Source organism: Rhipicephalus sanguineus, chromosome 11, assembly GCF_013339695.2.
Source record: "Rhipicephalus sanguineus isolate Rsan-2018 chromosome 11, BIME_Rsan_1.4, whole genome shotgun sequence".
In the NCBI taxonomy this organism is placed as follows: domain Eukaryota; kingdom Metazoa; phylum Arthropoda; class Arachnida; order Ixodida; family Ixodidae; genus Rhipicephalus; species Rhipicephalus sanguineus.
Genome location: NC_051186.1, coordinates 138619663 through 138646574, shown reverse-complemented (window position 1 = coordinate 138646574; position 26912 = coordinate 138619663). Strand labels below are relative to the sequence as shown.

The following is a 26912-nucleotide window of genomic DNA, read 5'->3' as shown; positions in this document are numbered from 1 at the left end:
ATTCCCTAATATAAAAGCAACGAAGCTAAACGCGAAATTTGTGTAGCTGAGTCGATCATGCATTGTAAGAATGTGAGAAATCGCAAATGGCGACAGTGGTGAACGGCGAGTACCGCAGTGCAACCTAAGCACAGCAGCCAAACATTGTTTGCCAGGCTTTGTCGCTCTGCAAGAGAAAATGCTGGGGTGTCGATTGCGTTGGTTACACGATACATTTTTCACCGCTCGTCTCTCTCCTGGCTGGTCTCTGGATCCGCGCCGTGCGGATCGTGTGGTGGATCGAGTGGCCCGCGCTACACGCCTTCGTGTAAACGGAGTAGCATGCGTTAGGTGGACAGGTTGAAAGGGCGGCGCGATGGACGCCTGCCTGAGCAGACGACAGCAACGAGCACGGCTGTACCAGTCAGCGAAACACCACCTGAGATAGAAGTTAAGCATCCAAATTGTGCTTCACTTTGGTGCGATCACTGTCCTACGCTCTGAAGGTGGCTATGGGTAGGCGTTATAGCCACGACCGAGTCTTTTGTGCGGACTACCTCATGGTGCACAAAAAGAAAATTCCGCTGCAGCGGAATTTTCGTTGTGTAGAAGATATCGGATCCAATCTCTTTTGCGGAGGGTCATTAAGTAGGATGCGTGCTCAATTCAAGAGGGAGACCAGATCTGCCAGCACTGCTTCAAGAGATACAAGGAGATGCAAAACAAAGCAGATGCAATGCAAACAAAACGTGTTTTATCCGTGGTCAGAACTGCTGCCACCAATCTTCACGTAATCGATTCTTTTTAAACTCTGCATTGATCACATAAAGTTTGACAACGTACACATTTGGGCCAACAAAAAGCAAACCTCTTGGCGACCGCTCTCCAGAAATTCATTTCCATTCATGAAGAGACCGTGCCTTTTATACCAACCTCTCAATTCTGGCACAGCACATCTTAAGAGACGCATGCCAGATATGAATTACACTCAACTGAAGTAGATGAAAAAAAAGGAGGCTACAACTGAAAGTGCCTACTGTGGACTGAGGGATCTCTAACACTGGCGTGAAGTCGCAAACCACGCAAATGCATTTAATTGGAACGGTCTTTTTCTTTACAAAACAGTTCCAACTTTCCGACAATAGATCATTACTGTTGTTTAGCGAAGCTCAGAGAAGAAAAAAGACGTGTTACTGTATTTTCTTTTTCCTAGAGATGTCCTTTACGCAGTAGCCACCACGCTCTGGAAACACAATGTTTGACAATTTCTGCTTTTGTTCTAATAAAAATGATGCAACATGTTTTTTCATATCATTCTGCAGTCCTTTCAGAACATTTTGGGGGACTTTGAACAAAATTGAGATTGGGGTTTTTTTATTACAGATTTTTTAATCGAGGAGCACTTTTGTCTTTTTGGTGTTTCGAGCATAAAAATTTACTACTTTGAAAATTATTAGAGAAATAAAAAAGCAGAGGTTCATTATTCACATAAAGGCCTATTCATACTGCAAATATGAACAAGCTAAGATGTTCACAGAAGTAACCTAGCGTCCCAAATTTGACTGATTTTCAAAAAGGCAGCGTTTTTCGTGAATTTTTTTAAATACTGCTCAGAATTCCATGAAATGATAAAAGCTATTTCCTCTTTACTTCTACTTCCGCTAAAAAGAAAGATATTTGTAATATATAGCTTCAGTAGCTGCCGGCATGGTTCCAAATTTACGAAAACGCACTTTTCATAAAATGGTCGTCGTCAACCGGCCACACTTGTCAAATTTTCCTGTGTTGAAAAAAATTTTTATTTGAGAACGAACTGCGATTTCGTGCTGTGCAGTCATATGTGCACAACATACAAAATTATCAGGAAAATCGGAAACATCAAGTATACACCGTTTTTTGATCTTTCGTGGAATCGACCTGTAGCTGATACACCAATGCATGCAGCCCAGCCTCAATATTTGAAAGAAACACCCAGGGAACAAGCGCAACCATTGCATAAGCAAAATGGCACACCAGGGGAGATATTCTCAGTGTGTCCATTTAATGGACTGTCACTTTTGGCCGCCGCTGATTGGATGGAGCTCAGCGAGCAGCATGCCCAATTTCAGGTTCTTCTTCCACAATGTCATTGGACTGTGCATTAATCTTGATTCTGTGATCGTGTTAGCCTTTGAATTAGGTTTAATGCGGCTGCCCGTTTAATGCACCTGTGCAGCTTGATACGCATTCTCTGCACCGTTCGCTAGAATCTGGGACATGTTCATACGCAAGGACATTCCTGTGATGTTTGTTTAAATGTTCTGTGACAGTACATTTCATCCACTTTCTTCTAATGCTGGGAGTATGCTATGCGGGTGCAGTGCATTGACCTGGTCAAGAGCGCGATATGTCATGGCTCGTAACTGAATGCGCTCCGCCAAAATGGACAAGCCCATTGGACGGACAGTTAAGGAATAACTCCCCGTGCTACTCCTGAATGAAACGTGAACATGAAAACGATGAATGCTTATCTACCGTATAGAGCAAGTCACGTAGTCAATGTTAGACAGCATGTCAAATTTAAGGGTATTCAAGGAAAGAAAACAACCACAGAACTTTCAAGGGCATCCAAAACATACTTTTCAGTTGAACAGTTTTCAATGGTTTCAAGGACCTGTATGCATTTTGACAGTTTCTCGTACAGTCTGCTTGATCCTAACTCTGTTTAGTTCGAACCTTTCACAGTCAATGTTGACTTCATATCAGTGGGAGTCAATTGTACTGATATCGATAGTTATTCTAATAAAGAACATTAATTATGTTACCACCTTGATAAAACACCAGTGGAGGATTTTGAGAAATTACTGATGACTATATTTAAAACTAGGTCTTTTGTGGGCCTTATTTCCATCTAATGATGAATGAACTACCACGTGAAAATGCAATCTTGAGCAAGACACTGAAGCATTCTGACCTGTGAGGTACAGGCTGTGGAGAATGTAAAGTGGCTACACTCTCCCGGTGGCATCGTCGCACACTAGCCAGAGAAGGGCAGATGCCCTCCTCTCCAGGCGCGCATGTGAATGCATGTCCTTCATTCTTTTTCCCACGTCAAACCAGTTGACAGAGGTCACCGATTCATGCACTTCAAGTGGCACACACGGATTTTACTTAGAGCTTTGCAATGGAAACGCAAGATGCGCAAGGCACAGTGAGATGCGCTGGCGAGGAAGCTCTCTTTAGATGAATGGCAGAGACAGCTAGGCTTCAGTTCACTTAGTGTGTTGCGGCAAGGGCGTCGGCAGGGGGGTGCAAAAGGGGCACCTGCCCCCCTCAAGCCACACCAGCACTTGCCCCCACCCAAGCTACACCAGCACTCTCCCCCTCTCCCAGCTGCGATGCAACACAGGCTTGCACCCCCCAAGACAAAATCCTGCTGACGCTCATGGTCGCGGCTACCTCCCTTGTCGGCTGCATGGCCTCGCAAGCTTGTTGGGTCGCAGCACTGACATTCAAGAATCGTTGGCTACCAAGGCAGATGCTAGACTCGTAGCACCATTGCCCAGCTCATCATCAACGACCACAAAGGCCTGAGTTGCCACAACTCATCGAGGTGTCTTCGTGTGAAGATCCAGTCAGTTGCCTGGAATCGTCGCACTCAACGAGCGTCCTACTCCTGACTAGGAATAAACATATTTACGAAAGAGGTCCATTCTGCGTCATCGTGTTGTTTCCTCGCTCACTTCGGTGCAGCCAGGTGCGGTTGCTGGAAGCGGGTGGATGCGGGAGCACGTGGGAGTTATCTAGGCCTCGCTAGGTAGAGAGTGCTTAGGTAACACCTGCGTGTAGCAGGAATCCCACAACTTAGCATAACGGTGGTTCACAACAGCATGTCAGCTAGCAACCATAAAAAATGGTACCTCTGAGAGCTCTACAAGCGAGCACTCTGTTGGCATGAAATCAGTAAGCAAATGGGACATATTGGCAAACAGGGCTTATGTCCACAGATAGTCTTTGGAGCACTAGTGGGATAACAGGAGTACCTTGCAGATGAAGCGCCCCTTGGCAGCAGCTGGATGGTGACTTGTCATCCCAACGCACACTGGATGAAACAGGCAAAGACAACGTGTGCATAGCAGCTGCGGTGTCTTGTTTTGTGCAGTGGGGCACTTGAGACTGCATGGCTCACATGCCCGTTCTCTTTGCATACTGCAACATGAAAAACATAATCATGCTGTGCTTCCTTAACAGTCACACATTACACACGTCAGCCTCTATTATCAGAAGCACTTATTGTGAAATTCTATTCTTCTCGGAAATGACATGACAGCTGTGTCTTTCTAGCTTAACTGATGCTTCCATTTTCAGAACTGCGCATTTACTGTAAGCCCACTGCCTAGACCAGAAGAGAAACCTGGGAGAGTTGGTGGAAATTCATCTTTGACAAAAACAGTACCAATTTGACGAGGATTAAAGGGGCCCTCCAACACTATGCAACCCCACATTTTTTACTTGCGGGTTGCGTAGACTGATGGCTGGGGATAATTTTAGCGTGGGTCTCAGCACCGATATCAAATTATTCAGTATTTTAATCACGTATTAAAGTCGCTACACTGCTGCTGACCACATCAGCGCGCCAACCTATGATTGGATAAATGTAACAATAGAAGTGATCGTGGCGTGGCATCAAAGTTGATTTCGTTTTTTAAATGTTTAGCGAACCTTTGACACTTTGAGCGTTTGTTTCCATCCGTCCGTCCATCCATCTAGCCGCCTACGTCTGCGTGCTCTCATGATTGCCTCCTAAACTTGGTGTAGACCAAAATTGGCATGAGAGGGTAAGAGGATTTGACGAATATGACTGTCGTGTCATGACATGAATAACGCCAAAACCCTGTCGTGTACGTCGTCAAACCCTTTTTTCCAGACACGTGTGGCACATACCCGTTTACCATGGGCCGCGGTGTACGGGTATGAGCCGCAGGTGATTGACAGCTTATATCTACCCAGGAACGGCGAGAACAGACACTGGTAATTTAAATGCGAGAGCGTTAAGAAAAAGTGACATTGGCAGCGCTGATCCGAAGAAGAAAAAGAATAAAAATTAGGATCCCAGCAAGAATCGAGCCCAAGCATTCTGCCTGGCAATCAGGTATTCTACCACAGAGCCACACCAGGTCTATAAATGGAAAAACAGCCTATGCAGGCATAATGTCGGTGCAACGTCAGTTGTGGTTGTGGTGCTGTCTATCTAATTTTACAAGAAAGCAATAAACACTACATATGTACTCCTACGATACAGGTGTCATATCAGATTAACATCTGTGGTTCCAGTATTGGCTATGCTTTTATAGCAGTTTAATAAACATTCCATTTGTATTCCTATGATTCAGCAAGCTATAATGAAGCATTGCTAAACCCTGGAGGAAAACATTAACGAAAGTTACGTATGATATTCACATGATTGCACCATAGAGTGCACATCGTTTCGATAATACTGACGTCTGTGCTCTAACATCAGTGCTGATGTTATGTCAGGCTATAAGTTACCATTTAAACGTGAGTGCAGTCACGTGAGTGCAGAGTGCCTGGTAAGCCCAATATGTGCACACAAGTCCTGCATTTCCAAAAACACGTCGATCCACCTCGTAACACTTGGCTCAAAGCCATACAGCATAAAAGTACTCGCTGACTGCTTCGCATGAAACCGATTACCACAATGCGTGGGATCTGCCAAATTTTACTTTCTGTGCATTTTCAATGAACTCCAAATAGACGCTGTCACGTCCGCTGTGCTAATATCGCAAAGGGAAAGATTAAATTCTACAGAACAAGGCAGAGCTTTGCTCAAGCAGGTTGGCTACCCTTTAAGACCTCAGCATGCCGGCGAGGAAACATACTTATTACGGAATACCATCAGGGCCCAAATCATGGCATCCCCCATCCCCAAGAATATGAGCGTGAAGTATCACCCAGGCAGACGTCAAGCCAGGGCTCGAACACTACAGAAGCATTATGGGGATAACCCAACAGTCTTTTACACTGACGCCTGCAAACTGCACGGCAACCGTTACACCATTGTTGCAACAAGCGGAGCTACAACCGTGGCGGCTTCTATAAAAACTAGAACAGTCAGTACGGCCGAAACGGCGGCGGTTGCTATGGCGATCAGATGTGCAGAACAAAAGGGAGATTGGGCCCTTGTGATTACCGACTCTCAATCGACTTGCCGTATGTTTCAGGCTGGGGCAATACCAAGGACGGCAATAAGAATCCTAGGTGAACAACTCCTCAATTCACATGCAATCCTTTGGTGCCCTGCACATGCGGGACTTGGGGGCAACGAAGGGCCGACCGGCTTGCTCGCGAATTAAGCATCCGAGCACCGGTCGCAACGCTCGAGGAACCCCCAACAACTCCACGCGACATCCTCGAAAATCAAAGAGGAGAACGGCAAAAATACAGTTATCCCCATCTGGATCTTACCGGAGAACAGGCACGAGATTGGCGTTGAGTGCAAACTAACACTTACCCTCACTTACAAAGACAACACCACATACACCCCACAATGTACGCGCACAGCTGTCCGTGGTGTGGAGAATGGCCAACTCTCGCCCACATTACGTGGAAATGCCAATCGCGGCCCCCAAACGTAAATTCTCCCATTTTGGGGTCACAATCCTGATAAAGGCAGTGGGAGAGCTGGCTTGCTAGCAAGGATCGGGAGAGCCAGCTGGCTCTGCTCCCGATGGCCAGTGGAACCCTGGACTGAGGACCCCACCCACTTGCCCAGAAACGTTATATAGGCAATAAATGTTTTTTTTTTACTACAACAAAAAAATATCACTACAACCAAAAAGCAGGACACAGGCGCTGGCTGCCATATTGCCTCTGGTTTTTTTGCCTGCGCCGGTCAGATGTCCATACGAAACGCTTCTCCTTCTTCCCTCTTTTTGTGTCCGTACGTATATGAGCTGCCTCTTTCCACATATGTGGTAGGCTCTTGATTGTTGTTGAAGCGGTGCAAGTAATCCTCTTCGTTGAATGACCTTGTAGTTCGTTGGCTGCTCACCAAATAACCCGCGTACGGGCGACTATGTTTCACCGCCCTTGCCGCTCCGCAAATTCCCTTCTCAGAATGAGAGGAAGGAATGACATGGAATGTCGTTGTAAGGAACAGCAGACAAACTCTTGCCAGCCTCGCTTCAAAGCAGTAGTGCCTGCTCGAGTTCTGCCAAGTCAGGTGTGAGACACCACATTTGTTACCATGGCAACAACGTCAACAATATGTTGGAAAGGACAAACAACAATGATGTGCAAGCTTCCCCTACGTAGGAGCTTTCAGCTCATTCTAAAAAGAAATGGCGTGCAAACACGGACACAAGAAAAAAGTCGGGACACCACAAACGCCACAAACTACTCTTTCTTGTGTCCGTGTTTGCACGCCCTGTCTTTTTAGAATGAATACTTACCAACTAGCTCAGCTCTCTGTTATTCTAAGCTTTCAGCTCATTTCATTGGGGCTCTCTGAAACGTCACAGGGCGAGTGAAATGGAGTCATGTGATCCCACAAAAATCGAGTTGAGGGTAGGCATTTTTTTCTTGTATTTTGAATTTTCTAGTCTGAATAACTTCGGACTGCTTGCCGCTATTGCTGCCATTCTTGCTGCACTAACCCGTCCGCACTTCAGTCTATGCAACCCATGAGTAAGAAATGGGGCATTGAAGAGTGTTGAAGGGCACCTTTAAGAAAAAAAGATCACAACACAGTAGAAAACGGAAAGGCGGGCTAGTTACTCTGAATTCATTCTTGATCTAAATGCGCACACTAAACGACAACAAAACAAAGAAGACACAAGGACCGGCAGTCTATCTTGATACCACCATATAATGGAAATAAGTGAAATTTCAGACGCAGCACCATGTTTTGAGCAAGAATCATGCATCATCATCATCATTTTCAGCCGATTTATGTCCACTGCAGGACGAAAGCCTCTCCCAAAGATCTCCTATCCTGTGCGAGCTGATTCCATTTTATCCCTGCGAACTTCTTAATTTCCTGGCTCCATCTAACTCTCTGCCTTCCTCAACTGGGTTTCCCATCCCTTGGTAACCATTCTGCTGCTCTTACTGTCCATGGGTTGTCTGTCCTAGCATTACGTGGCCAGCCCAGGTCCGTTTCTTTCGCTTGATGTGCACTAGGGTATCTGCAACGCCCGTCTGTTTCCTGGCCCATTCTGCTATCCTCCGATCTATTAGTGTTACTCCTATCATTTTGCGTTCCACCGCACGCCATGTGGTCCTCAACTTGTTCTTTGTTGCACTGTTACCCTCCATATTTCAGCCCCATATGCTAGAACTGGCACTATGCCGTTATTTTAAACTTTTTGCTTCAATTAATGACAGTGGCAGATTTCCTGTCATTATTTGGGAGTGCCCACCCAATATTTGGGTGCATACGAAGCCCCGGCGACTGCGAGGAGGAAGCAAGCGCTCGTTTGTGCGTGTGCGTGTGCGCGAGGCGAGCAGGCAGGTGCCGCCACGGGCACGTGTGCAGGCGTGTCCCCCTCCCCTCCCCGCCCCGCTCCCTCCCTTCAAACGTCATCCAGTCGCTTGCGGGTGCCACCACGCTAACTGCGCCGGATTTCCTAAAAAAAAAGGAAGAAAGAAAATCGGCTTTTCCGTTGGCAGCGCCACTCTTATTCAGCTGTTGCAGTAGTCTCTGAACTGCACTTCGTTAACGTGACACCAGGTCACGTTAACGTTAAATCCTTGCTCCGCGTCGTTACGCTTCGAGTTCGCGCCGCATATGGAGTTCACTCTTCGTTTTCGACACCATGCGCACGTGCGCGGTTTCACTGTGCGCGCATGGAGCAGCTCCTGACGATGCGGAGCTTTTGAGATTTTTTTTTTAATGCCGACAACAGTGTTGTCACTACCGAGGAGATGTCAGATTAGGCGCTGGTGGAAACTGTTCACGACCCCGGTGACAACGACGGATCTTCGGAGGTCGACTTGTCACTGTTGTCATGCGCTCTGCCATCTTGCGTCGCGTTGCTGGAGACAATCTCGGAGGCCACAGCTAGACGATGATGGAGCAGCGTTGTATTGATGTCCTGTGAACGAACGTTCAGTACAGTAGAACATCGTTGAAATGTTCCCACTTAGTACAATTTCCCGGCTCCTATGCTCGCAATCGCAAAAATTTTAAATTACCCAATACAGCTGTGTGTAACACGTTTCAGTTAATACGTTCCCAGAAAATAAGATTATTCGGCAGCAATGTTCAGCATCGCAGAAAATTGCGGTCATATGATATGTTTTGTACTCAGAAACTCTCATTCAGGTGTGCAAAAAGGGCCCTCTCGTGTACTTGTGAAGCGCGAAGTGGCAGACAGCCACCGTACGGTGACGGCAGCTTCTTTGCAGTGCCTTTCCCCCGTCCGCGCTTCCTCTGCTTTGCTGAATCCGCTTCTTTCAGTTTCCTGTGCTGCCCTCTGCCGTGTTGGTAGGGGTTTGGTAAGGGCCGGAACAACCGGTATTGCCAGAAGCAAAGCCTCTGAGATAAAGAGATGTTTCGCGACTCTTCCGCTAGGCGAGAGCGCATGCACCGGGGCGACGTGGAGAAGGCGGATTGTCCCCTCCACGTCTCTTCGGAATTGCTCAATTGTCCCCTCCCTGTCTCCTCCGAATTGCTCAATCGCAGCTCTCTGTCAACCACACACCAACCCGAAGGCAGGCGGCTATCCCATGTAACACAAAACCTCTAAAAGACGTCTCGAAACGGCTACGGACAGCTATAAACGTCTTGGTTTATGAGAAGATCAAGAATAGACATTTTTGCAAAATAAAGCACTTGCCTCTCAGTCGGTGAGATACGGTGAAGTAATATACCGTGAACGTAAGTGTTTGTTTGCAGCTTCCTGAGGGTTACTGCCTCTTCCCTAGTTAGGCTGGGGTGAGCTGGCGGATAAGTTCTTCGGCCTAGCCTGTAGTGCTGTAAGATGTCGCTGTACTTTTTGGGTACATCATCTTTCCTCCTAAGTGAGTCCTGTGGGAAGGCCCGGTGAACATGAGCTCGGGCGGAAGCGTCGGCTGCCTCATTTCCCATCAGGGACTCGTGACCCGGAGTCCAAACGATGTACGTTTCTGGTAGGTTCTTCTTTGCTGTAGATGTGAGTTCCGTATCTACTCGCGTAATGATCGCACTCACATAATGATCGCACCCCTAAATTTTGTCATCTAAATTCGATTTTTCTTTTTCCCCGCATAATGATCGCACCCCGAACTTGCCGCATCGATATGTCGTGTGCCAAGTCTAGCCGATGATCATCGCGTTTATCATCTGTCGAATGTTGCGTTAATAACTCTTCCAAACTCGCCAAGTGAACTGCACGCACCAAACATATTCGTAATTTTTGCCCACCGTTGGCGGAAACGTGCCATTTAGGATTGCAGTAAAGGCAAATGCCGCAGTTTTCACTGAATGCCCGCCATGTGTTTTATGTCTGTGGCAGCTGAACGCGCCCATCTTTGTTTCTGTGATCTGAAAGCAGGCATCACTACGCTAATGCCGTAAATTTACTGATTTAAATGAAAGCATTCCTTATTTAGACAGAAGAGACTGTTTTGACGCGCGTGACGTACTCACAACCACCGTGACTGACAAAAAGAAGAAAAAAAAAATGCGGTCGCTTCGCTCTGTGGGCCGCCATGTTTGTTTTGCTATCCCGCACTGTTACAGCGGCAGCCGCCTGTTGGTCGACCTGTTGTCATCCCGCAGCAACAAGCTGCCGACGCATTCCCATAATTCCTGAAAAAGCCGTGTCGCCGCCATCCCAGTCGCTCGTCACGGCGTCACTCGACACCACGTTTTTTTGGCTGTGCTTTGTGATCGTCTGTTGAAGCACCGTTTCACCATGGGGCGGTATGCGAGCTTTACTGCCGCGTTCAAGCTGAAGGCGCTTGATTACGCGCTAGAGCACTGAAACCGCGCTGCCGGCAGACATTTCGGCGTCGACGAAATCCGGATCCGATATTGGAAAAAACAGCACGAGAAGCTCATGGCTACGAACAGCACACGCCGGGCTTTCCGCGGACCCAAAACGGGCAAGTTCCCTGACATCTAAAAGGCAGTCCTCGAATACGTGAGGGACATGCGCAAAGACAGTTGTGCCGTGTCGTTAGACATGGTACGGACGCAGGCGCGCACAGTTTCCCGGAGGCTGGGAATAGCCACAAAGGACTTCCGTTCCAGTTCCGGCTGGACGACACGCTTCATGCGGTGGAATGGACTGTCGCTGAGGCGGCGGACGTCGTGCCAGCGACTTCCATCCGCGTACGAAGACAAAGTGATCGATTTTCACAGGTTCGTCACGAGGATACGCCAGAAGAACGGTTTCCTGCTGTCACAGAAAGACAACGCCGACCAAACGCCGTTGACGTTTGACATGCCTCGAAGCACTACTGTGAACGAGAAAGGTGCTCGAAGTGTGCTCGTGAAAACGTGTGGTGCGGAGAAGCAGCGGTGCACCGTGATGCTCGCAGTGACGGCAGACGGGCAGAAGCTGCCGCCGTACGTGATTCTGAAGCGGAAAACAATTCCGAAGGGAAACTTTCCCCGTGGCATCCACATCCGCGCTCAAGCAAAAGGGTGGATGATGGTAGACCTCATGGTCGATTGGATCAAGACGGTTTGGGGGCGAAGAGCAGGAGCGCTTCTGCTTCCTTCACTTCTTGTGCTGGACAGCTTTCGGGGCCATCTCGTTGACAGTGTCCGTACCGAGCTGAAGGAGCGGCGCACGGAAATCGCAGTGATCCCTGGGGGGTCTAACTTCGCTGCTACAGCCTCTGGACGTGTCACTGAACAAACCGTTCAAGGACAACGTCCGGAGGCTGTACGCAGAGTGGATGGCGGCGGGCGACCACGATTTCACGCCAAGTGGCAAAATCAGGAGACCCTCCGTGGAAGTCCTCTGCTCATGGATTCTCGAAGCGTAGAGTACCATTTCCGACGAGGTGGTCGTCAAGAGCTTTAAAAAGACTGGCATTTCCAACGCGCTCGACGGGACAGAAGATGACCGTCTGTGGGACAGTGAAGACACTGCCGATTCCGACAGGGAATCGTGCGGCGACGACACTGATGCCAGTGACGCTTCGTACTCAGAATGAACGTTAGGGGGTCAGAGAGTTCAAAAATAAAAGGGCAGTGTTCCATGCATGTAGCTCCTGCGTAATGCGTGCATTTTATTACAAAGGTAAGCCTTACTCTACTTTTATTTTTGGTTATGTTCATGATAGCTATCGTAAGAATTCAGATTAGCGACTTCTTTGCGTTTTCGGTGCTCAGAATATTGTTTCACGGAAAATTTACCCCGCGTAATGATCGCACCCCGAAGTTGGCGTCAATTTTTTTGAAAAAAAAAAAGTGCGATCATTATGCGAGTATATACGGTATTTGTAAGGCTTGCCTGGAAATTCTTCCTTTCTGAAAATTTCGACAAGCTGCTTGTGAATCGGTTAGTATGATTGCTTCCTCGGCACAGGTTGCGATGGCCAGGGCTATGGCTGTTTCTTCAGCCGTATCAATTTGTTACTGAGAAGCGCGATTATTTATTTGCGCGCCATCCGCTACACGTCATTTATGTAATACAGTATACATGTTGATCCCCTGCGTACATGTTCAAGTTTATTATAAACCGATGTCTTTTATATGAAAATTGGATATGTATGGTGTGCTGAAGTGGCCAATAATTCACGCGGCATATATGAGCGACCACAACAACTTGATTCGGTCCGCAATAAACGCGAGTAAACTTAGCGTCGAAAATATATATGTGCAACAGTGAGGACATGCGTGAGTGAACAGGTATGTACGTATGTTAGTGATCTTGCTTGATTGTTTGGTCACTTGCTCGACGACTGACATAGGCAGTGGGAGAAAAACAGGAAAGTGCTCTTGCGGGAGCTCTTTCGGTCCCTTCAATCTCTATCTTCCTATGGTAGTCGTCAGGCTGCCGACCAAACATGCTGCAAAGACAGTTCTATTAGTTTATTTTATATTTCGAAAGTCCAAAATTTCGAAAACGGCGAAAAAACAAGAACGTCTATAAAACGTCTTATCTTGGTCTTTCCAAAACGTCTTTTAAAGACGTCAACTAGCGGGACATTAGCACAGCTATCAGACGTCGAAAAGACGTCTACGGCTACGGGAATGTCTTGACCAAGACGTCTATTAGCCCTTTTTGTAGCCGTTCAAGACGTCTTTTAGACGGCAAATAGCTTCTTTTGTGTTACGTGGGATGCTGGCCGTCAAAATCTTCAAACAGCTTTAAAAAAAAAGTATTTTCTGTAGCACGATTTTGCTGAGCATTGCAAATCCTTCATCCGTAGCATGGTACATAGATGCATACTTGCTCCACACACTTTTGTTCAGACCCCATGGCTACAACAACAGCCCGGGGAACTAACAATGAGGCCCAAAGAATGGAAGCTGTTGCTCCTCCAGTCCGCCATGGTTTGGTACAAGACCTACGGAAACGCACATGCCACCGCTGCACAACATGCCACGACACATAACTATAGCAATGCCGCCATTGTGCCCAGTGAATGTGGACGATAATTCCCCCCCACACTTTTCTCCCAAAGTGCGTTCGTTTTCAGGTTGCTCCACCTACTGCGCGGCGCAAGTCCAGTCGGCGTTCGTTTCTCAGTGGCTGGACAATTCTGCCTACCAGAGGGTCGTCAGAAGCTGCCAGAAAAAATTTGTTTGGAAGATAGCTGCAAGGCTTCTGGTTATCGGATGCGGAAACTAGAGGATGCGCACTCGCCGCAATGTTTGTGAGGACTCGACAGATGGCAATGCGGGCGCTTGGGAACTTCACCTTCACTTGCCATTACGCCAGGCATTATCTTTTAAAGCCTGTTGCGCCGTACGAGATGGTACGACTACAACTGGCGGCGAACATACCACCGCATGTCTCAAGTTAAGACACAACGCAAACTGATCAGCCAGAGTGTGCGACGTAGTATGCGATAGCCGCTAGCAGCTGTCGCTTTCGGAGACGCTTATCACTTTTGTGAGATTTCGCATATCATGTTGTACCGCTATTGTTACGCGCACTGCACAGAGCTGAGCTTGTTAAGCCTTTAGTGGGGCGGCAGTTTTCTTCATGGACGGGACGAGTCGCTCATGATCTTGCGAACACACGTGATCATATCCCAAATGCATATGCTCGAGTATATCACTTCCACTCTTCGGCAAACCTAGCCCCATATTTCCAAGTGGCAATGCAGAAAGAACGAACGCTCATGCAGCGCAAAGTTTCGTTTGCTGACACAGTGGTAGCGTTTCTTTACGTTTACGCTGGTCGTCCCAGAGTTCGATTTTGCAATATTCGGGTTGTCTCGGGATTTCGACACACGTGACCACAACATTATTTCTGAACTAGCTGGCTGACCTCTGGCTGCCAGCGAGATGCAAGGAGTTTGAAAATCGAAGAGTCCCTCCATGTTTTTGAGAAACAATTGTTTTTTGCCCTTGAACCTCAATATAGGCTTGCCAGCCTAAATTTTGACTGGATGCGCATCGTACATTTTCCCAGATAATACGTCTATTTTCCGCGTTGTTTTCGGAAATGTATCAGCGAGGTTCTACAGTACTGCCATCCCTCACAAACAAGCAATAGAGCAAAATATGCAGTTTTTTGCTGCTGAATAAATGCTTTAGGTGAGCTCTGCCTTCAATTCCCCTTGTGTTTAATTTGTGCGTTTATTTTCCGAATTTTCGTGCTGAAACTGGATATAACGAAGACCTGTTTATAACGAATTTTTTCAGGATTTGTCAATTTCATTATATCCAGGGTTAACTGTATATCATCATCAGCAACAAGATAAAAAAAGTGTGCAGCTGTGTGTATTGCCTTACGGATGCATAATGGGTACTTCGCTGATTTGCAATATAAAGAATTATGGCATAGTGGGCTGTTTGCAACTGCACTTGCAGTAGGCATGCATTCTAGGAGAGTCTCAAGTGGGCAATGTTACACGGCACCATTTGGGTGTCCACTGAAAAGCAAAGCCTGGCAAGTGAACGAGAAGACCATGCAAACCAGGCCTGATCAGACTATTGCATTCTACTCTTGAATACAAAGCTCAAGCATCCTCAAGTTTTCATTCTATTGCATGCCATACATGCCAACGTTATCTAAATACACTGTAAGAGAGACATAAAGCACTTGAAACATTACAGACCCATAATTATACCTTCAATGATATATAAAACATTAACGAAGGTAATTTTGAAACAGTATCAATGAAAAACTTGACATTAACCAACCTAGGGAGCAAGCCGGTTTCAGGAAGGGGTACTCTACAAAGAATCACGGCCATGTAATCAATCAGCTAATCGAGAAATCTGCTGAATACAAGAAACCTCTTTATATAGCTTTCATGACTATGAAAAGGCATTCGACTCAGTAAAGATATGAACAGTCTTGGAGGCATCACGTCACCAAGGAGTACTGAAAAAGATGAATAATTTGTGAACACGAGGTGTTGCTGGAGTGGACGCTTCAACAGGCATGCCGAAACGTCTGCTCCAACCACACCATGTGTTCAGGAATTTTTCATCTCTTCAAGCTTCTATCTCACTCTGCCTTTCAAGGAGTACCTGAAGCATATAATTAGTATCTTCACGAATACCTACAAAGACTCCGCAGCTGCCCTGCTTCTCCACAGTAAGAGCGATAGAATCGCATTCGAGAATGGCATCAGACAAGGCGAAGTATTCAAATGACTGGACAGGGAGCAAATGGGAATGAAGAGTACCTCAGCAGCTTTACACTAGCAGAGGACATGCTGCTCTTTAGCAACGATGGCAGTGAATCACAAAAATATGATTGAAGACATTAACTGGAAAATTATTAGAGTAGGGCAAAAAAATTGGCGAAGCTTGCACTAAGTCGTGCAAGGCTTGAAACAGTGAACTGGACAATTTTCAAGTCTAATCTGGTGGCTTCTAAGTTGTTGCTAGGCTTTAGCTAGGTTAGTCCCGACATGGATGTCCAAACTCCCGAACCGAGCGTTCACACCTCTCATAGAACGACCCTTTCTTGATCTCTGCTTTTTGCTCTCTCTTTTTAAATCTTTCTCTGTCTTCCTATCTTTTTATGTATTTATTCCCATTATCGTCCTCAACCTTTCTCCTTCTATAGCTTTCTCTCTCTCTTAGTGAACCAGTGGCGGGTAGTGGGATTTGCCCAATTTCTGTGGCACGCACCCGTTTATGACGACGATAGTTTTCTGATAAGCCACACAAATTACGGCTAGCTTAACCAGCTTCGCTGTTAAAATGAATATGGTGAAAACAAAGGCATTAATTAACAGCCTAGCAACGGGAAAAAGATTGATCACTGGAAACCGATCCATGAAGACCAAAATATAATGTGGGCTGCAGCCTACAGTCCGGCCGCTACACCCGCTTCAAGGAGTGGCGCTTCATCCACCGGGCCCGGCTGAATCTCCTCCCCCATTGCATAATGCCAGTTATAGCACATGGGGCTGAAAGTTGGAGCATAACAAAGAAATTGGCATTCTTTCTGACCAAATTTTGCTGCGATGCGCCTTTTTTTCAAAGTTTGTCACGTAAGCTTCCCGGTCTTACGTAACCCAAGCGGCGCATTTCCTGCATGCCCGGAGCGCTCAAACTACGTGTTTTTTTTAGATTAAAAAAGAAAATGGGTATGCCACATATTGTCACATCCTACAACTTTTCAGTATAAGAACTGCCCTCAATTTAATAATAAATAGCTAATTTATGAGTATTTGTTAACTGCTCATTCCAGTGCAACTTTAGGTGCGGCAAAGTTTTTCCTTCTCAGCGTAGAGTTCGTTTGCGAAGGCGACAGAGGCTTGACAGTCACAGCATTTTTATTAAAAAAAGTCTGTATTGTCTATAAAAAAATATCCTGTATACTTTGGATCTAAAGCATACAGAAAAAAAAAAACGCTGAAGTGCTCACGGTGAATAAGTTAACCGAAAATGTATTAACGAAAAAAGAAAAAAAAAGAAAACTAGCTATATATGCACAGTGCGACTAGAGTGTTAATTTGAAATGAATGAAGAGTGTGGCTACAAAAAAATTTAAAAAATGTCCATGCCACACGTGTGACAATTGTCTCCAGCATGCAATGATCCGTTTTGCCCAGGATATTGAAAATAACGCTAGTCATGCTTCTGCAATGAAATGCCAAGCAGCAAGGCATTCTCCCCACTCTCGAATTACAGCTGACTTGGAAAGCGCACATTCGCAGTGGCAGTCAAAACCACACTTGGAAAGCGCACGGTAGCTGAACAAAGGGTAAAAAATACCCAAAACGAGCTTCACGATATTCTCGTGACGTTGAGGTTGCTGGTCGGAGCAGTATCATGCGTAGCAGCCAATCAGCATGCTAGACATGCCAGTGCAGCAAAAGAAGCAAGAAACATGCGGATGTCAACGGTGCAGGTCGGGATGCAATGGCACAGCTTTTCAGAATGAAGGGGCCTTAGTTCTCAATGTTATACCTGCCACATGCACTAGTGCTTATGAAATGATTGCTTGGTTCTCAAACAGCATTTCATCCTTAAATGAGAAAATACGAGTGTTTTTGGAACTTGTAAAGTTAGCACACGTCCCGTCCACTTTCTATGGTCACTGTCATAACAGCACTATGGCTTCAATGAATGTTGTAAAGTGGAGCATGCAAGTCTGATCACTACAAAATTTAGCACGAATCTTCTCTCCACAGGTGCAACATTATTACTGAACTCGTCAAAGAAGGCTGGTTAATAATAATGAAAAAAAAAAGAAAAAACTCACGAGCTTGCTTTGATGAATGCTGGCCCTTTGCTCTGTGCAACACTTGGAAGGTGCTGAGCAGGAAGAGTTTGGCTGACTTCTGCCACATCTTCATCCGATATGGCTGGGTCTGTCGAAAGATCAGCCAAACACACTTCCACAGTCACAGGCGACTTGGCTCGGTTCTCTGGTGTCTGGACAGTCTGCCTTGCTTTCAAAAACTTGTAGATGTCCCAGGCAGCCGTGTTCTGCCAGTAGTCACTGCGCACATGAGGTGCGACGAGAGTTGTCTCCTTAGTTGGCATTCTTCTGTCTTCTCGCAACGAAGCATCCGACAGTTGACCACCTTTGAGAAAATCCTTCACCAACACAACTGGGCGCGCTGAACTAGTGCTCATAAATGTGCCCACAGAAGGCTCTTGGGTACGTGGTTGTGCCTGCAAGTGTTTTGATATCCGGAACTCTCTCAATGACTTTGCCTCAGAAGACATGCAGCTCGCCGCCACAACCTCTACTGATATCTTTTCCAACTCATTTGCTGTGCCATCCTCGAAAACACCTTTGTCCTTGCTAAGTGATGAAGGCCCTGCCACCACTTTGTTGGACGGGGAAGACTTTGGTGAGCACACCTGCTTCCGGGGAGGAGAAGCTGGCTCCAAATCACTAGGCTGTGTGTCCGCAACTTTTCTTGTTGGAGACTTGTGATTGGAGGCTGCCACCTGGCTTTCGGAGAGCTTCTTTGGAGAAGTTGCCTGCATACTATGACTGTCCACCTTGGCAGTGTAACTGAAATGTCCACCAGGCAGCTTCGTGGTGGCTTTTCGCAGTCCGTGGCGTGTCCGGAAATGTTTGCTGGCCAGCCCTGGGCAATAAAACAATGTCTGTGAGCAAACACAAGTGTGAACAGAAAGAAAAAAGAAAGCCCACGTAAAAAGACAGCAGCAGCAAGCCATGCGTATGCAAAACGAAACACCACATGTAATGCACCTAAACAAAAGCTGGCCAGCCCGTTGGCTTTTATCCAACATTATTTAATATACCAACATATATGCAGTTGAAACTCTATTCAACATACTTTAATTATTTCATTTCGTTAGATCAGGAAGTTCGTAAAATCGAGAAGGGGGCTTTTCAGTGCTTTGAAATATAATATTGTAACGTAGCTACACTCAAAAGAGACCATGCCATGGCATTTGCCCCCTAACAAACGCCTGCACAAATCAAAAGTCCGTGATGGCAGCCAGTGCCTAGAACCTTCCATGTCAGGTAGACAGTCACATAAAGCTATGACAGGCTTCTGCTATGCAAAGACTGGGAGAACGAATGCAGTGATAGTGCAAGCAGGCTGAGCAAAAATGTTGTGAGTGCCATCTGTCACATAAACCATGAAACCCGCATAGTGTTCCTGAAGGAGCATTTACGATAGGAAGAATAAAGCACAACTACCTACCTCTAGGGCCATGTGGTACATAAGAATGCTACCAACTGCTAAGTCCGGTGGTGGGTGTGGTGTGTACCCTCGTCAAAATAAAACTAAGGTCGTGGCTAGGGTGGCTAGATGTTAGCTTTAGTGCAATGGCATTACAGTGTGCACTCGAAGAAGTATCAGCCGGTGTCAAAATTATAAAGAAATCAATACTTTTTTACTCACTTTTTTCCCGGAAAAGCTTTGTTAAATCGAATTTGGTGCAAGGTAGTTTCATTCATTTGGGTTGATGACAACACTGAACCCTATAGGTAGCTGCTAGGGAATAAAAAATTTAGATTGGCAACTTTGTAAAATTAGGTTTCCATTGTGGTCCAGCCTGTTCAGGATTTGTAGCGATTTTTGGAGCAGAAAAAAAGGGCCAGGTTTGGAGCAGGAGGAATTATGTTATGTAGCAGGTTTAGAGCAGACAAAATGAAGTTTGGGATCACTTGGAGCATTACAGTCTTTTTGGTACATATTTTTATCAGCATGAAACACAAAATGCGGCTGCAATGCAAAACAAGGAGACAAGACCAACAGTAATAATAATATCTGGGGCTTAACGTCCCAAAACCGCGATATGATTATGAGAGACGCCATAGTGGAGGGCTCCGAAAATTTCGACCACCTGGGGTTCTTTAACGTGCACCTAAATCTAAGTACACGGGCCTCAAACATTTTCGCCTCCATCGAAAATGCAGCCGCCGCGGCCGGGATTCCATCCCGCGACCTTCGGGTCAGCAGTTGAGCGCCATAACCACTAGACCACCGTGGCGGGGCAAGGCCAACAGTCAAAGAACAGCCATCAGTCAGCTTCTTCACACAAAAGAATGTCATACACTGGCTTTAACACAATATCCCTTTCCATTGTGAGTTTTTTGTAGGGTAGAACGAAATTTTTTTATGATATTTTTTAGTTAAGAGGTTATTGAAAATTTCACTGTTTTAGCGCACTGTTGAGCAAGACAGAGGTCAGAAGAAGGACTACACGAACACAGCGCTAACTTCCAACATATGATCTATTTCAGTAGGTGTCACACAAATATATAGGCTGAAAAGCAGCGCACCAGGCGCATTCGTCAGGAACAAAAATTAAATCAGAAAGGATCTGCAAACATGTGTACATCTTGGCTTACAGATTGATGAAATGGATCTTAGATAACATGTCAGTCTGTGAGATGATGAGGTCTGAAGATGTGTCATCGCCTTCAGGGCATTGTCCGCATTTTGTTTAAGAAAGTCAGTTTCTTTCCTTGTTAATTCAACTAATGCTAACATAAGCTTCTCCCAGCCTTACAATCTCCGACGCTTTGATGATCTCCCGTCTCGTTTGCGCTGGGCTTCTTCCTATTACACTGCATTTCGTGTACTGGGGTTTGCACCTGCAGTGGAAGGCTAAGAGGCCTGTGTCTCCGGTTAGCACACCTCCCCATTTGTCCTACGCATGCTTTGCCACAGGACAACAGTAGCTTGTACACAACGTTGTGCCCACCCTTCCCTGTTCATTTTCTGGCAGCCTGACTTCTTAGCATGAAGGTAGCTGCTCTTACACAATATGTGAAAGACACTTTTTCGCTGTTGAGCCTAAGTTGTAGGCACCAGAACTATTGACATTAGTTAGAAATGTGTAAAAATGTGCTTAAGGGAGTGAAGTGGAAGGTGCATATTGGCTGGCGTTGATGTAGCGATGAGGGCAAGGCCCTCAAGGCCGCTCGTGCTGGTTAATCGTGTGCACGAATTTCATTCGAAAAAAAAACGCCAGGCCTGCACGAAAAGCGCAGCACAGTCACAGCGAAAGCAGGAAGAGCGGCCTTTCTAGAGCCCGTTATAAAATCTCTTGTCGCTACTAATACAAGTACACTAGCAACATATCCACTACGCCACAAATATTATTTTTGTGAAGTTCGGAAGCACCCATCACGACATTGCTTGTCATTCTGCGGAGAAGCGAGGTACCATCTCTAAGGCATTATGTGCCCTTTGTTGATGTGACAATTGATGACGATGAAGAATTATGGCTCACCCTTTGTAATGTGTTGGGAGCTTTAAACGATCCACCAGCTATGTAATTCGCATTGTGTGACGCCCGGTTGTTATTCAACTCTCCCACCACGCATTTAACATTCGTTAACGTGAGAAAGAGAGAGAGACGAAATTAACTTTATTGAGGCCCTGAGGAAATAGATCATGGGAACCTTATGGGCTTCCTTGGCCACCAATAAAAGTGCACTTGCGAGGAACCCACTATGTTATAAATCATCATAATTTTTGTGAAGTAGGGAAGCAGCCACTATGCAATTTTTCGTCATTCTGCGAAGAACCTAGTACCCGCCAAACACCTGTAAGGCATTATGTGCACTTTGTTGATACTGTGGCTGATGACGATAAAGAATTATGGCTGAGCCCTTTGTAATGGGTTGGAACCATTCAACAGCCCACTCGTTGTGCAATTTGCATTGTGTGACGCCTGGTTGTTATTTTACTCTTCTACCATACTACATTACATATGTTAATGAGGTTCCTTCCCAACATGAAGCCCATCACATGAAGGTTTTCTTGCAGAGCAGTTTCAAGAACCGGCATGGATCTGAGGTAGAATACTGGGCTCTCACGCAGGGGGCCCAGGTTCGAACCTCGTTGCATCCCGGACATTTTTTCTTATATAGTTTTTTTTCTAATTTCGCGCGATAGTGGTTACAGACACCGGCGGCGCACAACTACGGCGCCAAAAACGGCCCTTGTTGTGATCTCATAACAGCTTTCGCTGTAAAATAATCTAGCTCTGCTTCCTGCAGATAAGGAGGGGGGTTTTATGTTAATTCCAATTGAATAGTTGAAAAAGAAGGCCGGTGATACTTTAGTCTGCTTTTGTGAAGAAAGGTAATTTCTCGCTTATCAAAGCAAGAACCGTAGCGAAGAAGCTTTGCGAAAAAATCAGCAGATCCCACGTACCGTGGGAGTCGATGTTATGCGAAGCATGCGGCGGGAAGTAAAACATTCCAAAGTGACGCTAAAGATTTGTATAAATTTTATATGCACACATATATGTTGAAGAGCCACATATGTGTTATATAACCAGTTGTTTACAGTCGGGTAATGCTGCCAACGGCAACATGGGTATTACCAACACCAGAAGCGGTAAGCTGGTATGTAGTGCTTATACTTGTCCCTTATGATGGAGAATGCACGCACGTTTCACGAACCCGTGTGCATGTGTGGAAGAGGTTCTTGACAGTTCTCGAACAAGGTCATCATCACCATGGTCATTGAGCACCAGCAGCTGGTCATGACTTGTTATTGGATCCGGTCGTGATCGCGGTGACGAGGGGTCCATGTGTAGTGAAGTATGAGGTATAGTACAGCTGTTAGAAATCGTGGATGCCTCGGTCATGTCGTCGACAAATTGTCTGTCGATAGAGCCGGTGACATGTTGGAACCTGAAGTCACCCTTCACGTTGGTAAGGTATAGGCCATCGAGGCTGGTAGGCCTGGATAGTGCTACGTAGACCAACATCAGTGGATGGTGCTTGTTGTATTCGTAGACTACCTGGGCATATGTGGCCTATGTAGCCACTGTCAGTCAATCTGGCATCATCCTCGGTCAGCATGAGGCCATCGCCCAGCCCCGTAAGAAATGAAGAGGACACAGCGTCGTTCTGGCGGACTAAGTGCACTATACAGTGTGATGATGTGATTATCATACGTATCCTTCATTAATGTATTCCTCCGGGTTCGAGCAATGCCTCAATATAGCTTGCTGAATCATAGGAATACAAATGTAATGTTTATTAGACTGCTATAAAAGTGGAGCCAACACTGGAACCACAGACTAATATAATGCCTGTATCATAGGAGTACACATCGCAGGAGTATCATGTAGTGTTTATAGCTTTCTTGCAAAATTAGATAGCCAGCACCATAACCACAACTGACATTGCACCGACATTACACCTGTATAGGCTCCTTTTCCAAACCAGTTTATAGACATGGCATGGCTCTGTGGTAGAATACCTGATTGCCACGTAGAATGCTTGGGTTCGATTCCTGCTGGGATTCTAATTTTCGGTCTTTCCATTCGTCAGGTCAACGCTGCCGATGTCGGTTTTTTTTAACGCTCTCGCATTTAAGCTACCAAAGTCTGTTCTCGCCGTTCCTGGGTAGATATAAACGGTCAATCACCTGTGGCGCATGCCTGTACTCCGCGGTCCGTGGTAAACGTGTATGTGCCACACGTGCCTGGAGGAAAGGGTTTGACGATGTACGCGACAGGATTTTAACGCGACAGCATTAAAGAGCTCGTTCTACAGAAATTCCGGTGTCGGCATCGGTGTCGCTGGTTGTGAGCGAAAAATCATCATCTTGTCCGTGATCGAAAAAATAAAAAATAAAAAATATTATGTTCGAGTGAGAATCGAACCTAGGCTGTCTGCATGGCAAGCAGGTGTTCTACCACAGAGCCACTCCATTGCTTGGAAGTGCACTGAAATTAACTTTAATGCTTCACAAACATATGCGTCCTGTGTACAGGTGTCACAGTACGAGATGTAATATCGCAGTAAAACGGGGTACAACCGTATATTGCGATCGGGCAACACACCATGTGAACTGCATAACGAGTTGGTGGTTAAAAGCCAGCCACCCATTACAAAAGGCACACACATTACCAGGGTGTCTACTGAGTTGACATTTCTAAATTCCCTGAGTTTTCCAGGTTTTCCCTGAGTCTTTTTGCTCAAATTCCCTGAGTAAAACAGGACTTTGTTTTATGTCAAGATGGGTAGACATAATGTCGCTCGATGATATTACTCGCTAGTACGCACGTTAAAAAATCAAGATGACTTAATCCCATTTGAATAGTACAGAGAACAGTTCAACCTCAATATAGCGGAGTTGGTAAAAGCGGCAATTTACTTCGTTATGAAGAAAGTGAAACTGAAATTTGACCTTTGATGCAAGGCATAGTTACCGAAGGATTAATTTTAAACTGAAAATGCCACAAGAATGTTCGACTAATACCGCAACATGAAAAAACTTCTTTTTTTGCGTGAAAAAAGATCAGTTTGGTTGATTGAGCTTGAGGTGCAGCAATCACATTTAGATGCCTTGCCAGAGTGTCACGTGTAGAGACGAAACAAATACAGGTTTAACGCACTGTGGAATTGTACTTATTCTGCTGCTGTGGCTTCTTGTCAAATCCTCGCGCGTTGCCCAGAGCACTGCGACGCCTTTGCTATCACGTTGCCCAGCCGAACCATTTGCTCTTCGCGAACGCACAACATCGAAAACCGTCGCACGTTAGAAAAAAAGTCAGTTTCACCGCGAGAGCGAAATAATGAATCCGATAGCAACAAATAGGAATTTTATAGAGTATAGGCTAGCAGCTCACTCCTTCAGGAAACGCAACCACTGCAATAAGAGAAGTGACCTATCTATGACTCAGGGGCAGATCCAGGTGGAAGGGGGGGGGGGGTAAAAAGGCTGAAGCCACCGCCTCAGCAGTGCATTTTGGTAGGTCACGCATATTTACAATAGCCCAGAGGCGATTATGGCGGCGCCTAAGAAGCCTTCGCTGGAAATGTGCATAGCGAAGCAGGAAAGGGTAGAGCCATGAGGAGAGGTAGAGAGCAGGGATAAGATTCTCTTTACCCTATTCGGGCAGTGGTACACAAAGCAGCCTCACAAAGGAGTCGGACAACAGGCACGGAAGGGAGGTGACGGGGGCTGGCTTTGGGGAGGGGGGGGGGAGGTGATCGCCGCCCTCCCCTCTGGATCTGCCTCTGCTATGGCTTCATAGGAAGTTTTGCAATTAGAGCCACAACACCTACAAAGGTATGAGCTGTCTGCTGATCTCTAAAGGTATCGCGGCACACGCGACCACACCCACTGGTACAAAGTACGCGCTTCCTGTTGGACTCACGCAGCCTCCCCCCTCCCTCCCAAACCCTCCGGCTCCTATCTCCACGTGCCCATCGCGCGGAGGAGACGGTAGGCTCATTTCATTTCTGCTTAAACCCCACTCATCGGCAGCGCTCGCGCACTTTCACTCGCACATAGAGTATACGATGCGCGGGGTGATGTAATCACGATTTGGTCTTGATTAGGAAGATCATGGCGAAGGCGAAAAATTCGCCTGGAGTGTCTATATAATTGAGTGTGTATAATTGAGTGTCTATATAATATATATATAATGGAGTGTCTATATATAAAAAAAAGCAAAGAAAGCTGCCGGCCAAGATCGCATGAAAGCACGGCAACAGCCTGAAGTACGCCACATCCGATTATGGTGGCCACGTTTCAGTTTCGTGACATCGCGCGCCGAACCGAGCAAGTGAGACCTGTGCCGGTGTCGCGAAGTTTGTTCGCCGCTATGCCTTGGCTATGAAAAGTTTTGTAATTCGGCTTTGTAGCAAAACATCCACATAAGCACTTGCGTGGCTGATAACTGCGAGCTTCAGCCCCCCAAAATATCGGTTGACTGCCTAAAACGTGTTTCAGCAGTGCCCTCACCGGGGAAAAAAAAGAAAAACCTTTCACTTGTTGTAAATTGGCCTGTTAGTTACGCTCGCTCTCACCTGGAAATTTATTCTATTCATCACATAGTCCTAAATAGCATCTTTGAAGCTCGGGATCAGAGCGAGTGAGCTCTCCGATAACCGCCAACAAGCATAATCTTTTATCTCACCGATCGTGATGGCTTGCAAGATACTAGCCTTGTCGACGACATCCGCTTCCTGAACGATCGCGATCGCTTGCAAGATAACTCAAGCTCGTTACATCTACTGCTACCGCCTCTGTAACTAATCATGATTGTTAGTTGGCATGCGGCGATAACAAAAACACCATATCGGGCACTAGCACAGCACTCGCGACAAAGAATACAGAACTACACGGCGGAGTCACAGAACACCCTGAAAACATTGCGCGATATGACGTGCAATGGTTCATGGTTCCCGCATGCCGCGCATTAGCCGGATTCTCTCCCACTCCACCGCTCCGAAGGCAAGGAGAGCATCAAGGTGCACCCCTTCCCCGCAGCGGCCGTTCGATTTGAAAAATGCGTTCACAAAACCTCGAGCCAGCTTTACCGCGACTTTTGTTCCCTTTCAATAAGGTTACTGTGGATTTTCCCTGATGGGAACAGAATTTCCCTGAGATTTCCATGAGTATTTCCAGACTATCCAAAATCTCTGAGAATTCCCGGTTTTCCCAGTCAGTAGACACCATGCATTACTGTGTGTATTCCCTTACGAACACGTGGTGGGTGCATCGCAACTTCGAAAAAGTATCACGCGCGTAATTGCTGCTGGTTTAAAGCATGCCACCCATTACAAAGGGCATACACTCAAACCTCGTTATAACGAACACGGATATAACGAATTATCGGTTATAACGAAGTAAATGAAGAATAGTCTTGTCATAGCTACAGTGTTATAAATAAACGTTTATAACGAATTTTCGGATATAACGAAGTTATTTTCGTGGCAGATGCAACTTTGTTATAATGAGGTTTGAGTGTATACATCGGTGTGCGCATTCTCTTACACACACGTAGTGGGTACACTGTTGTCATAAAAGTGCTGTTGAAAAGGGCAGAAACCTTTACCGTTACTATAGGTATGTCGAGTATGTGTGTGTGTGTGTGTGTG

The 26912-nt window shown here is 46.2% G+C and overlaps 1 protein-coding gene across 1 annotated transcript in view; it reads right to left on the bottom strand.

The window, feature by feature from the left end:
* LOC119374751 (uncharacterized) overlaps positions 1 to 26912 on the bottom strand; it is a 281996-nt gene that overhangs the window by 105471 nt on the left and 149613 nt on the right. The window contains exons 8-9 of the mRNA XM_037644939.2: positions 17820 to 18660; positions 4002 to 4167 (exon numbers count right to left, since the gene is read on the bottom strand). Of these exons, the coding sequence (XP_037500867.1) occupies positions 4002 to 4167; positions 17820 to 18660 (1007 nt within the window). The remainder of the gene's footprint in view (positions 1 to 4001; positions 4168 to 17819; positions 18661 to 26912) is intronic.